This window comes from Oryctolagus cuniculus, chromosome 7 (genome assembly GCF_964237555.1).
Source record: "Oryctolagus cuniculus chromosome 7, mOryCun1.1, whole genome shotgun sequence".
Lineage (NCBI taxonomy): Eukaryota > Metazoa > Chordata > Mammalia > Lagomorpha > Leporidae > Oryctolagus > Oryctolagus cuniculus.
The window spans coordinates 93858581-93872268 of NC_091438.1; the positions used below are offsets into that span (position 1 = coordinate 93858581).

Genomic DNA, 13688 nt, shown 5'->3' on the forward strand with positions numbered 1-13688 from the left:
AAGTGACTAGTATGCAAAATTATAGCTACATTGCATCTGCCATTGAAACATAATTGGGGTATGGAAACGTTCAAGCTTTTTTTTCTTTTTTTCTTTTTGCAGTTTAGATAAGCTTTGTTTTGTAAATGCACAAGTCCAATCATTGAATCAACTTAATTTTTTTTATGTACTTGAAATCATTTTATTACTCTTTAACACTCATGCTGAAGTTCTGATATTTTGTTGAAATCCATTGTTTTACTCTTTGCATATTTGTTGGCTCTTTGCATATTAATATATTAGACTACATGCAAATACAGTCTGTCTTGCCATTGTCTGTTGAAGTGCAGGTTTGATCCAGCCAGTATAGAACTAGCTCTGTAGGGGTGAGGAGGACTGTGCTGTGTATCATCCTTGATTGTGTTCCTTCAAGGAGCATTGCACTGTAAGTACATCAGAATGACAAATTGATGAACTGCAACAGTTTCTTTTTGTCAATGTTCCACATAATGCAAATGCCATACTTTGTTTGAATATTATGTTGGAATACAGTGCTGATATCTTGGAAAACCATAACTGCTTCTTAATTTAATATAGAATAATACATAGTTCTGTATTTTTTTTAAAGTGAGCTTAATGGGTAAGTATTTTTTATATGCTTTAGCTATAGCTAAAGAAAACTGATCATTAACAGTTGAATAGTATACTGGTGCTCCTGAAATATTGTTTTTCAGTGTAAAATATGCATATCTGATACTAATATGAAAGACTTGAAATGTATGAGACAGGAGTTGTCTTAGTTTGCAAATAATGAGCAACGTAGCACTTAACACCATAAATATACTGTCATTGATGAGGAGCACCATTTGTTTTGATTATATTTTAAAGGAAGATGTACTAGGACATAAATGTTGAGATTACTTACAGGGTGGAAAATAGCAGTACAGTTCATTGTAGATATTTTGAAATGTTTTTGATTGTTTTATATAACCTGGAGTGACTTCCCTTACCCTTATTTAGACCTGGGAATGTAGTTCTAGTTTCAAAGTTAATAGTTAAGGAGTTAGTTATCTGTTAACTTTAAGACTAGGGTATTGATGTGAATAATTTCAGTATTTTGCATGATACTGTTTTAGATAAACTTTTAGGAAAGTGGTGCATTTATTAATTAAACTAAAGAAGTAGTTCAGTTGGATTCAGTATCATTACTCACAAATTGGAGGCTGTTGATTTTGATTCATTTAAGGTTTAAAATCTTTATTAATTGCAAACAGTGCAATTATTTATACTTCACAGTGCCTTCCCAGACCTTCCACCTTAGGTTCTGCTGCAAAAGCAACAGGTAAGCACAACCTAAGGACATATATAAATAAATATTTCAGTACATTAATGTTGTCCCTGTGAGGTTTTTGTGGTTGTGTATTCAAAAGCAATCTGCCACTGCTTCCCCAAAATGTATTTTGTTATTTATGCTACCATTTTAATGGAAAGTCTGTAAGTTGTTCAAGCAGCTGTTTACATTTCTGGGTAATGTTTTTTATTTTAATTTTTTTTTCTTAAAACAAAGTGATGAGTAGATTGCTGCTATAATTGAGCTGCATCCAAATCTTTTTGTATTTTTTCCCCAAATATAGAAGTGTTAAACTAAAAAAGGACAGTTACATAGTTTTCAAGGTGTAGGAAATCACTTGGTCAGAAACTTCAACAGCCTTCACAATCTGTTTATATGAATGACAGGACATTTTCTTTGCCCTCCAAAGCTATGATTTCTTTATTCTTTCCTTACTTTTGACTATAGTAATTCAGTAAGGTTATTGTGGGTCAGAGTTTTATTACGATTTTTATTTTAGACAACTCAGTTTTCATAACTTTTATATATGCTGAAAAAAATATAAGGAATACTAGCAGTATGTTTTGATGAAGGCATGTGCATCAGTGAAATGTTAACTGTATAGCAAATAACCTTTCATAATCTGTAGCAACCAATATTTTTCTGATTTATAATATTTTAATAACTGACGCTGCATTTTATTTTTTTTTTTTTTGCCAGTTTAAAATGTTTGTGTGTTCTTATAGATGATTTTAACTGGTACATATTTTGAGTTAAGATGAATGTATTGAAGCAGCATCATTTCAGTCTTGTTTATAAGATTTCTAAAATGTGCTGATCCTTTTAAAACTCCTGCTTATCTCTACAACAAAGAAAAATATTCAAAAATACTGCCTTCATTTTCACACACAGTGCTGAAGATGCTGCAAGCACCAAATCATAGCTCATAAAATCAGGTCCTGAGATAGTTAACCATAAAGAGGAATCCTTTGAGTGTATGCCATTGGTGAGCCGATGAGCATGGACCATAGAAGGGCTCAATGTAGAAGGTAAAATTGGCACATCATAATTGAGAAATATGAAATGTATTCCCATACATAATATGGTATAGGGTATAATGTACCTGCTTTTGATCACTTTTCATTTTAAAGTGCTATTCACTGAATCTTAAATGTTCCATGAACTGTTAAATTTCTTAAGTTGTGTAGTTACTGCACCACATTTAAGTGTATATGTGTTTTTAATAGTCAATGCTAGGTATGTTAAGATTTGATGATAGAAAGGGGCTCTTGGAACCTTAAGAGCCTGTCAAGTTTTGGGTAGTTGTAGTTTCATTTTTATAACAGAAAATATAGATGAATGCTAATAGATACTGAGACATTGTTTCTATCTCATGAGAAAATTTTTTATTCGTTACCGTAAGCCTTCACTGATATATAAGCATTTTTTTTAATGATGCTAACCTTAACCTTGAAACAAATGGAAAGCAGAAAAGGTGAGCCAGTTGATTTGAATGCATTGGATGTTAGGAAACAATGTTTAGTTTAGATTGATTTATTTAGCACTTAAAAATTTTTGACAGTATGTTTCAGTTTCTAAAGACATCTTAGTGTGGTGATAGAGTTCTGTGGGTTAATGTTTCTTTTTGAAATGAGAAGTACAGTTTTATTTTTTAATTAATGAAAATGGTTTTAATACTAAAATTAGTCATTTGATACTAGTTTATAAAAATTGTAAAATTTATCCTTAATATCTTATTCATAAAGATGGATTTGAGTAGGAATAGCAGAGAACCTTCAGAGGGGAATAGGAATGTATTCAGAAGTGATAACATTTTCATTTGTTTGAAAACTCTGCCAGTAAAACCAGTTCTGCTTAGAAAGTTATGTTGTCTAGAATAATGGTGTAGAATTTACTAATCAATGAGAATGTCTTATTTTGTTTTCTGCAAATTTTGACTCTTGAAAATAACCTGAGTTTTTGTTTAGTTAGTCACTTGTTTTTTCTTGCCACAATATAAACTTTTGAGGGATTTTTAAACTGGTGCTTTTAAGAAGCAAATAAATCCAAGGGTTTTAATTTCATCAGTGATACCCCTAAAAAACTTAAATGTATTTGCACATATATATATATTTTTTCTTATGCATGCTCAATGCATTTTCGTCCTGAGAAAAGTGTTCTCTACAGAAACTACCCGTGTGTAAAAAGAAGATTGGCTTAAAATGGCTACTGTGATGGGAACAGTGTCTTAGGGAGATGCAGCTTGGACTTGAGGTAAATTGAATACTTTACAACCTGTGGTTTAGAGTTTGCTTTAATGACATTGTATGTAAAAAGACCCATGATTGCTGTAATTTTGTATTCATTATGGTTTCCTCAATAAAAAAAAATAAAAATGTACATTGATGAACATTACAAGAGAGTGCCTTGTGTCTTTTGTACGTAATAGCCAATAAAAAGAACTGTCCACTTTAAACTTGACTTTGAGTAAAAGTTTGCTATGAGAAAATATTGTGGGGTTTTTTTTGGTTTTTTTCCTTAAATAGTTTCCAAAGTCCATAACAGCCATGGTTGGACCAGGCTGAAGCTGTAAGCTAGAAACTCCAGCCAGGTTCTCCCATATGGATGGCAGAGACCAAACGAACTACCTGAACATCAACTGCTGCCTCTTAAGGTCTGTGTTAGCAGGAAACTGGAAATTCAGAGCATAGCCTGGATTTGAACTCAGGTACTCTGGTATGGGAATACACATGTCCCAACCAGCAGCTTAACCACTAGGCTAGATGCCTTCCCCTGGTTTTCAGAAAATTCATATGCAGGGCCACTGTTGTGGTACAGCAGGTTAATCTACTACTTTCAAAACTGGCATCCAGTATTAGTGCCGGGTTCAAGTTCCTGCTGCTCTACTTCTGATCAGCTCCTTAATTAATATGCCTGAAACCTGGACAGAGTTCCTGGGTTTGGCCTGGCACAGCGTGGCTCTTGGGGCTATTTGGGAAGTAAACCAACAGTTGGAAGATGTATGTCTGGTATATCTGTTTCTCCCTCTGTGTCACTCTTGACCTTTCAGATATTTTAGAATAAATTTTACTAAAAAAGGATGTAAATACATATGATAAGGGGTTTGTAAATACCCGATTTTTTAAAATTTGGAGCTCTTTGTACTGGTTCACTCCCCAAAATGCCCACAATAGCAAGAAGCTGGAGACTCAGTCCAAGTCTTCTGTGTGAGTGTCAGGGATCCAACTACTTAAACTATGTTTTGCCTCTGGTTGGGCAGCTGGAATTGGGAGCGGAACCATGTCTCAAACCCCAGCATTCTGACAGGGAATGCAGGTATTCCAGGTATTGGTTTTAACTATGAAGCCCAATACAACTCAGGTACAAGTCTTTAAATACAGAAGGACTTTTTAATACACAAGTTACTTTATTATTGGTTTACACTGTAAAATAAAACTGTCTTCCAGAAAATTAAAATATAAAACAATTTAATAGAACACAATAGCTAATTATTTACAAACATTTTAAAGATTGTAACTTTAGGTTGAAGTTCTGCCATTTTCTCCCAAGTTTAATTTTCTTAGATCTTTAAACTTTTGATTATATTGAAATTGTTTTCTCCTGCATGAACTATTAATATAAAGTTTTCTCATTAAAATATAGTTATTTTAGGCAAGATCACAACATATTTGCTTTATAAATTTGTATATTACACACCTTCAAAAAAATACATGTTAAATGTAACATTCAGAACACTATAGGCAATGGTTTTCTTTTTTTTTTCCCATGATTCTCTTTTCCTGTGAAAGAACAGATGTTCCTCCCCCTCAATATATCAGCTTAAGAAAGACTTTGAAACTATAACAATCAAAAATCAAGTACTTAAAATATGGAAAAAAGCCCACTCAAATTGAAAAGTTCCAAATTCATTGTCTCAGCTATTTCAAACTAATTTTATTTGTAAAGGCTCATAGATGGCATTCTTTCATGCAAAATAAGGGTTTCTTTTTTAAACATAATTGCTGTAAACTCTTACAGGAAATACACAGCCTTTATAATGAGTTCTGATTGAATAATTAACTTTCCCTGTTCGTTAAATAATTTTATTGCTACTGCATAATATAAATCTGGTGCTCATTTGTAAATAAAGGAAGATACTCTTTAGATGAACTTGTGATTTGAAGACTTATGAGAAGGAAGAAGTCAACACAGTGGCACTTCTGGTTTGCTTTTTTGGCCCCGCCACAGAAAGGATGGATGCAGTAAGAAAGTTGGAGAGAGAAAGTTCCAGAGGACAGGGGATGGGAGCTAGTAGTCATCAGCTAAAAAAAAAAAAGAAAGAAAGAAAAATGATTGTTTTAAAGGAAAAATTATAAGAATAAAAGATTAAAAGAGTGATCAGTTCTTACTTTCAATGGTAAGAATACAGGTACTAGCTGCAGAGCCTTTACTGTTGACTGCTTTACACATATACTCTCCTCCATCCTCTGGAAAAGTTTCTGGTAAGTAAAGGCAGTAAGTTTCTCCTCTTTCAATATATTGATAGTCTTCTCCATCCTGCAATATTTCTCCTTCAAACCACCATGTGATTTCTGGTTTGGGTTCTCCTGTTACTTTGACAGTAAATCTAACTGGCTCACTATCTACAACAGATGTGTTTTTTAAAGGCTTCTTGAACCATGGAGCTCCTGATCTGGTTTGCTCTTCATCTTCAATAGTAGAGCCATTCATGATGCTGCCCTCTTCTTCTTCATCATCATCTCTTTTCTGTATTAAAATAAATGCATTCAGATTCATATTTGTAGGGCAGTATTTTCAGGGCAGTGATTTAGGGTATTGAATGTAAATGGTTTTTAAAGAACATGTGAACATTCTTACTACAAAATGCACTCTACAGTAAACATTGTAGTAGATTGAAAGCTATTACATTTTTAATCCTTCATAAAATTGGTTTTAAGGAAGGCATCCTTAGAAAATAAGGTATATGCAAGTCTGGTACCTTTTGTAGCGCTGCATCAATTTCCTTTTGTTCAAACTGCATGCGGAGTAACTTTTGTTCTTCGATCCTTCTTTGTTGCTCTTCCTCTCGTGCCTTAGCCATTTGTTCAAATCTAGCTTTCATATTTACTTTGTGAGTAAATGGAGCCTCACTTTTTTTTGCAGGTTTTACATCAACATCTTCCTCCTTTAAGGAAATGGGCCAAGAATAACGATTGCTTGTTAATATTTCTGAAGGTGTTATTCATAGGCACAAAATAATTAACATGCAATTTGCAAATATGCGAATTTTCTCTCAATTCAGGAAAAGTGACAGTAAAAGCATTCTTAATTGTGATACTTTTTTCCTAATGCAGAAATCACATGATATCTCTAGGTTCAAAGCCTATTCGTGCAATTCAGAGCTTGTTTTAATAGTACTGAATACTAAAATGTCAGAATACAATACTATACATTGTTAGAATATGCCCTTACTTTGCACAAGAATTCATACTACTCATCATCCTACAACATAATATGAAGTATAATTTCTGTTGTTTCCAACTTCATGACTCTTCCTTTCTTAATTAATGGCCAAGTGGCAGGGAAGGCAGTTTACAGCTATAAAAACTGGAGACCACTCTTGAAAGAGGCAACAGCTGGAAGAAACATGGTGAAGTCATACAGGTGAATTATGTGTTACCTCACCCAGTTGGAAATACGGGAAAAGAAGTGAACTCATGAAAAGCAAGTTTGGTGGTGCTAGATCACTAACAGTTTTTGAGACTGTTTTAGAGGTATTAAAGAGGTACAGTTCATAAAAAGTTTCTAAAGTATTTTCTAATTCTTATAAATTTTGCTTTTGTGGAAATCTCACCACTTACACTTCACAATTCTATGGTGAAAATTTTCAGGGTACCACATCCAACTAAAAGGAAATTTTGAAACAAGCTATAGGTTAATTGCCTTCATATAGGCAATCTTAGGGTGAGCCTTGGTGCAGCAGTTGAGGTAACTATTTGAGACACTGGCATCCCATACAGGAGTACCTGGGTTCAAGTTCTGGGTCCAGCCCTGATTCCAGCTTCCTGCTAATGCACACATTTCCAGGCAGCTCAAGTACTTGGGCCCTTCTATCCACATGAGGGACCTGGGTTGAGTTTGTGGCTCATGTAGGTCTGGCCTAGCCCTGGCTGTTGCTGGCATTTGGGGAGTGAATAATTAGATGGGAGAGCTCTCTCTGCCCTTGAAAATCTTTTTGTATTTTAAAAAATAATGGTTTATTTGGGCTTTAAAAAAAAAAATTGTGCCCTGCCAAGTATCTTGATTCATGAGGTTTCATGTCAGAAGTTGCACCTAAGTTTCAATGAAAAGTAATAGTTAAAGTTGGATACTTTTTCTAGTTTTCTTGAGTCAGACTTTGGTGTTTGGAAATTCTAGAACATCAGACAAACATATCTGATGCGTAAATTGTTTCCACTATTACTTTAAGCTGATAAACCTAATACTTGGCTACAGGTATTTACTGGTGAATTATGCTAGGTTTTTTTTATTGTTATACAGGAAAATAACAATCAATGGTTCTTTTACTCCAGTTTTATTTCATCAGGCTTTTCTGAAACTTAAAAAAGGACTTACATATTATTCATTTAATTTTACTTATTTATTGTTTGCCCAGCTTCAGTACCAGATATTTCAACTCAATAACTGCTTTTCTGACTAAAACCTCAGTTAATAATTTGCCTTCCAGGCTTTAGCATAGAACATTGTGCAAATTGCTAACTGTTCATTTATCTGCCTCAAACCTACATTTACATATTAAAATTTGAATAAAGGAATTCCTCATGAACTATTTGGAAGAAATTTTATGAGCAGCCAGGTAAGTATAGTTGTCAACTCTTGAACTTTTGAGAAGCTGGGTTAATGTTTCTGTTAAAGGACTCTACTCAGATAGTCATGGTAAATGGAATGAACTTTGTTCTCTAGGTACATGGTTTTAAGGGCACTAATATCCTCAGCACAGGAATATTAAAAGCCACACTAATCCATGTATAGAATGATTTTGGAATAAACCTTACTAGAAAACCTAACTTGAAAAGTCAAACATACATGGGGTCAGAATTGTAGTGCAGTGAGTTAGTCTGCAACTCACAACTCCAGCATCCCATTTCAGAGGGCTGCTGCACTTCCAATCCAGCTTCCTGCTAATGCGCTTGGGAAGACAGCTAAAGATGGCTCAGGTACTTGGGCCTCTGCCATCTGTGGGAGACCAGGATGGAGTTCCTAGCTTCAGCCTGGCCCAGATCTGGCCATCAGAGCCATTTGGAGAGGAAACCAGTGGATGAATGCTCCATCTGTCCCTTTGTCAGCCAGTGTTTCAAATAAATACTTTTGGGGAAAAAAAAAAAAAAAAGCACTAAGGTAAGGCATTTGAGTACCAAATGAGTAGTACAGGTTAAGTTCTAAAGGAGTTGGGATGGAATTCTTTATCAGATGATTTCTTTAGACCTTGAAAGACATCCTAAACATTTTGAAGATAGAGGAAATTGCTGTAGTGGTTCAAACTGGGGTGGAGGGTTGCCTTTCTCTGGTAGTTGCACTCAGCAAGAACTGCTAACAAGTTTTTCAACACTCTGTCAATGACCTTTAATACAGAAAGTTAGGAGGGATTTCAGCATCCTTCATAAGAAACTCTGTTTATACAAAAGAACCAGTAAAAGTAAGAAGTCACCAGAGGCCGGTGCCGCGGCTCACTAGGCTAATCCTCCGCCTTGCGGCGCCGGCACACCGGGTTCTAGTCCCGGTCGGGGCACCGGATTCTGTCCCGGTTGCCCCTCTTCCAGGCCAGCTCTCTGCTGTGGTCAGGGAGTGCAGTGGAGGATGGCCCAAGTGCTTGGGCCCTGCACCCCATGGGAGACCAGGATAAGTACCTGGCTCCTGCCTTCGGATCAGCGCGGTACGCCGGCCACAGCGCGCTGGCCGCAGCAGCCATTGCAGGGTGAACCAACAGCAAAAGGAAGACCTTTCTCTGTCTCTCTCTCTCACTGTCCACTCTGCCTGTCAAAAAAAAAAAAAAAAAAAAGTCACCACAGTCAAGATGACAGAATATGGAGGGAACTTAACTGCTCTAGTCTACGGGAAGGTAGTTTAAATAAAGTGCAGAGAGATCAGTCTCAGGGAAGAGTTTAGGAAAAAATGGAAGAGGAAACAACATAAACTAGAGGGACACCATGGACCTATGTGGATGGTGTGGAAATGCACAACTCATGACCCCAGCAGCTGAAAGCCTCAAACACCACATCAGCTTTGGAGTGAGGTGAGACCAGACTGTAGCAGCCCAAGTCACTGACAACAAAGCTGTGGGAAGAGCCTAGCATGAATCCAGCTTGGAGCCCTGTGGGGGACAGTGTACTTGCCAACCTAGAGGGAAAAAGGGGAGGGGGTGGCCAAGTTTCACCGCAACCACCCAGCACCTGCATCCTGTGACTAGCTAAAGAGAGTGTGGGCACCATGTTCAACATACATTAACAGCTGTGCCAGCTCATGTCCATGTTCCCAGCAACCAGCTGAGAAGAGATGCCCGATTCTGGCTGGGAGAATTGAAGGAGCTGGGAGCTCATGACTGTGGGAGCCTTGTGTGCTGGGACAGCCAAGACACTGGCTGCATGAGAGGATGCAGGGTGTGGTTGAGACTTTAGGCAGTCTCTATGGATGGATCCACATGCTCAGAGCTACCTGATTACCTGGTGAGGGTCATTGCTGTAGGATCCGTGTTCACAATGAGGAATGCACGGATCCTTTGTGTGGTTCTCGTGGAAGTACAGATGAAAATTGTTCCCACTTGGGCTAGCGCTCAGGCATTGGTCTCCTATGAGGAGAGGAACTTGGCGTGAGACTATGCCAACAGAGCAGAACAAACCTCTCTAATTAAAATAAAAATTACCACACCCAACTTGGGCATCACCTTAGACACTTCCATCACCCTGGAGCACTGAACAGAGCTCCCTGGCCACACCCAGCACACACCTCTGGATATTCACTGAAAGAGCAGAACTCCACTAAGCCACCGAGGCATACTTCAAAGATAAAAGCCATCACAAGGGGAGGGGGTGGGGGAACCAACAAGTATCATAAATGCCTAGTGATAAATGTAGATATTCAAGAAACAAGAATAAGGAAGACAAGTTGACACCCCCAAAAGAACACAACACTAGAACACAACACTAGAATGTGAAGTTGAAAAGATTGATGAAATACAAGAAGCCATTCAAAAATTTGATCATAGGATTACTTAGAAGTAATCAGGAGCCAATTCATCAATTCATACATGACAACAATGAAAATCTCCACAAAATTGAGCTTTTAAGAGAAATCAAAGTATTGGAAATCAAGAATTCAATCAAACAAATAAAAAAAATACAGTGGAAAGCTTTAAGAACAGACTCAGTGAGGCCGAAGAAAGAATATCTGAAATAGAAGATAAGTCTCTGGAAATATTAAAGTTGGACCAAAAGAAGAAATAAGAAAACTAAAAAACAGTGTTAGAGATTTATAGGATACTATCAAATGACCCAACATGCAGCTCACAGGAGGTCCTGAAGGCATGGAAAGAGAATCAATTAGAAGGCCTTTTTAGTGAAATAATGACAAAAAAACTCGCTAATTTGGAGAAGGAATTCTGAATACAGGAAGCACATAGAACTCCTAATAGACATGACCGGAAAAGAACTTCATTCACCATGACACATTGTAGTCAAACTTTCCACAGTAAGACATAAAAGATTCTGAAGTGTGCGCAAGAGATGCCAGATTAGTTTCAGAGGATCTCAAATGAGACAGCTGACTTCTCATCAGAAACTCTACATGCTAGGAGAAAATGGCGAGATATATTCCAAGTCTTAGGAGAAAAAAACTATCAACCCAGAATACTGTATCCTACAAAGCTATTGTTTAGGAATGAAGGCGAAATAAAGACCTTTCATAACAGAAGTTGAAAGAATTTGTCACCACTTCTCTAGCCTTACAAAAAATTTAAGGATGTCCTACACACAGAAACCTGGTCATCACTATGAAAGAAGGTGAAGGCAGAAAATCTCCCAGTAAAAATACAAAGGTGGGGATCTGTGCTGTGGCATAGCAGGTAAAGCTGCCACCTGCAATGCCAGTATCCCATATGGTTTCCAGTTCAAGTCCTGGCTGCTCCACTTCCAATCCAGCTCTCTGCTAAAGCCTGGGAAAGCAGTAGAAGATGGCCCAGGTCCTTGGGCCCCTGCACCCACATGGGAGACTGGAAGAAGTTCCTGGCTCCTGCCTTCACAGAACAACACAGCTCCAGCCATTGTGGCCATCTGGGGATTGAACAAGCAGATGGAAGACCTCTCCCTAACTGCCTCTGCTTCTCTCTAACTCTTTCTTTCAAAAAATTGAATAAATTAAAAAAAAAAAAAAAGTACAGGGAACTGGTGCTGTGGCTCACTTGGCTAATCCTCCACCTGCGGTGCTGGCATCCCATATAGGCACCAGGTTCTGGTCCCAGTTTCTCCTCTTCCAGTCCAGCTCTCTGCTATGGCCCGGAAAGGCAGTGGAGGAGGGCCCAAGTGTTTGGGCCCTGCACCCGCATGGGAGACCAGGAGAAGCACCTGGCTCCTGGTTTCAGATCTGCGTAGTTCTGGCCATGGCGGCCATATGGGGAGTGAACCAACAGAAGGAAGATCTTTCTCTCTGTCTCTCTCTCTCACTCTATAAAAATAATTACAAAAAGTACAAAGGAGATCCAAAGTAAGCAATCGGAATATTTATGGGAAAATGGCAGGTCCAAGTCATTACTTGAATATAAATGGCCTCAACTCTCCAGTTAAAAGATACAGACTGGCTGAATGGATTAAAAAACAAAACCCATCTATTTGCTGCCTACAAGTAACACATCTAACCAACAAAGATACATGCAGACCAAAAGTGAAAGGATAGAAAGATATTTGATGCTAACAGAAACCAAAAAAAAGAGCTGCTGTTACCATCCTAATACCAGACAAAATAGACTTTAACATAAAAACTGTTAAAAAAGACAAGGGCACTACATAATAATTAAGCGATCAATTCAACAGATATTATTATAATAAACATATATTCCCCTAGTTACAGGGCACCTGGCTATTGAAAAGAAATGTTAATGGATTTACAGGAAGACATCGACTCCAATACAATAGTAATGGGGGACTTCTGTACTCCACTTTCAGCAGTGAACAAATCAACCAGATAGAAAATCATCAAAGAAACAATAGAGTTAACCCACACCATGTACATAGTGGATCTCTACAGAATTTTTCATCCTACAGATGCAGCATACACATTCTTCTCACCAGTACATGGAACTTTTTCAAGGAAAGAGCACATGCTAGGCCATAAAACAAGTCTCAGCAAATTCAAAAATTCAAAATCATAACATGCATCTTTCTCTAATCACAATGGGATGAAGCTAGAAACCAACAACTTAAGAATCTCTAGAACACATGTAAACACATGGAGACTGAACAACATGCTTCTGAATGAACATTGGATCACTAAGGGAATCAAGACAGAAATCAAAAGTTTCTGGAAACAAGATGACAATACAACATATCAAAACTTAAGGGATACAGCAAAAGCAGTGTTAAGAGGAAAGTTTATAGCAATTGTGCCTACATCAAGAAATTGGAAAGGCAACAAATAAATGAGCTATCGATGCATCTCAAGGACCTAGGAAAACAATAGCAAACAAAACTCAAAAACAGTAGGAGAAAATAAATAATAAAAATTAAAGAAATAAAATTGAAACAAAAAATGCAAAAGATCATCAAAACAAAGAGATTTTTTTAAAAAAACAAAATTGACACACCAATGGAACAACTAACAACAAAAAAAAAGAGAGAAGACCCAAATCAATGAGATTAGAAATGAAAAAGAAAATTTACCAACAGACACCCCAGACATTTAAAAAATCATCAGATACTACTACAAAGAGCTGTATGCCAATAAATCAGGAGACCCATAAGAAATGGATAGATTCCTGGACACATACAGCCTACCTAAATTGAGCCAAGAAGACATAGAAAGCCTAAATAGACCAATAACCATGATGGAAATTGAATCAGTAATAAAAGAAAAGCCCAGTAATGATAACTTCACTGCTGAATTCTTACACACATTTAAAGAAGAACTAACTCCAATTCTCAAATTATTCAAAAACAATTGAAAGGGAGGGAATCTTCCCAAACTCTTTAAGAAGCCAGCATCACCTTAATTCCTAAACCTGAGGAAGATAAAACAGAGAACAAAAACTACAGACTAATATCCCTGATGAACATAGATGCAAAAATACTCAACAAAATACAAGCCAATCAATTCCAATAGCATATCAGAAAGA

General features: G+C 37.0%; 2 protein-coding genes across 44 annotated transcripts in view; one reads left to right on the plus strand and one right to left on the minus strand.

The window, feature by feature from the left end:
• FUBP1 (far upstream element binding protein 1) overlaps positions 1-3724 on the plus strand; it is a 37368-nt gene extending 33644 nt beyond the window's left edge. For 8 of the 35 annotated variants that reach the window (XM_008265015.4, XM_008265020.4, XM_008265026.3 and 5 more), the window contains one exon: positions 1276-2071. In XM_008265015.4, the coding sequence (XP_008263237.1) occupies positions 1276-1383 (108 nt within the window). In that variant the 3' untranslated portion in view covers positions 1384-2071. Of the gene's footprint in view, positions 1-324; positions 2072-2221 lie in introns of those variants that run through there. The other 27 variants (XR_011390619.1, XR_011390625.1, XR_011390620.1 and 24 more) reach the window with 9 other exon arrangements.
• Positions 3725-4713: 989 nt separating this feature from the next.
• The window catches only part of NEXN (nexilin F-actin binding protein), a 58979-nt gene continuing 50004 nt past the window's right edge, over positions 4714-13688 (minus strand). For 7 of the 9 annotated variants that reach the window (XM_008265033.4, XM_008265032.4, XM_070078196.1 and 4 more), the window contains 3 exons: positions 6309-6494; positions 5719-6076; positions 4714-5631 (listed from right to left, as the gene is read on the minus strand). In XM_008265033.4, coding sequence (XP_008263255.1) covers positions 5618-5631; positions 5719-6076; positions 6309-6494 — 558 coding nt within the window. In that variant the 3' untranslated portion in view covers positions 4714-5617. Of the gene's footprint in view, positions 6077-6308; positions 6495-13688 lie in introns of all 9 variants that reach the window. The other 2 variants (XM_002715905.5, XM_008265035.4) reach the window with 1 other exon arrangement.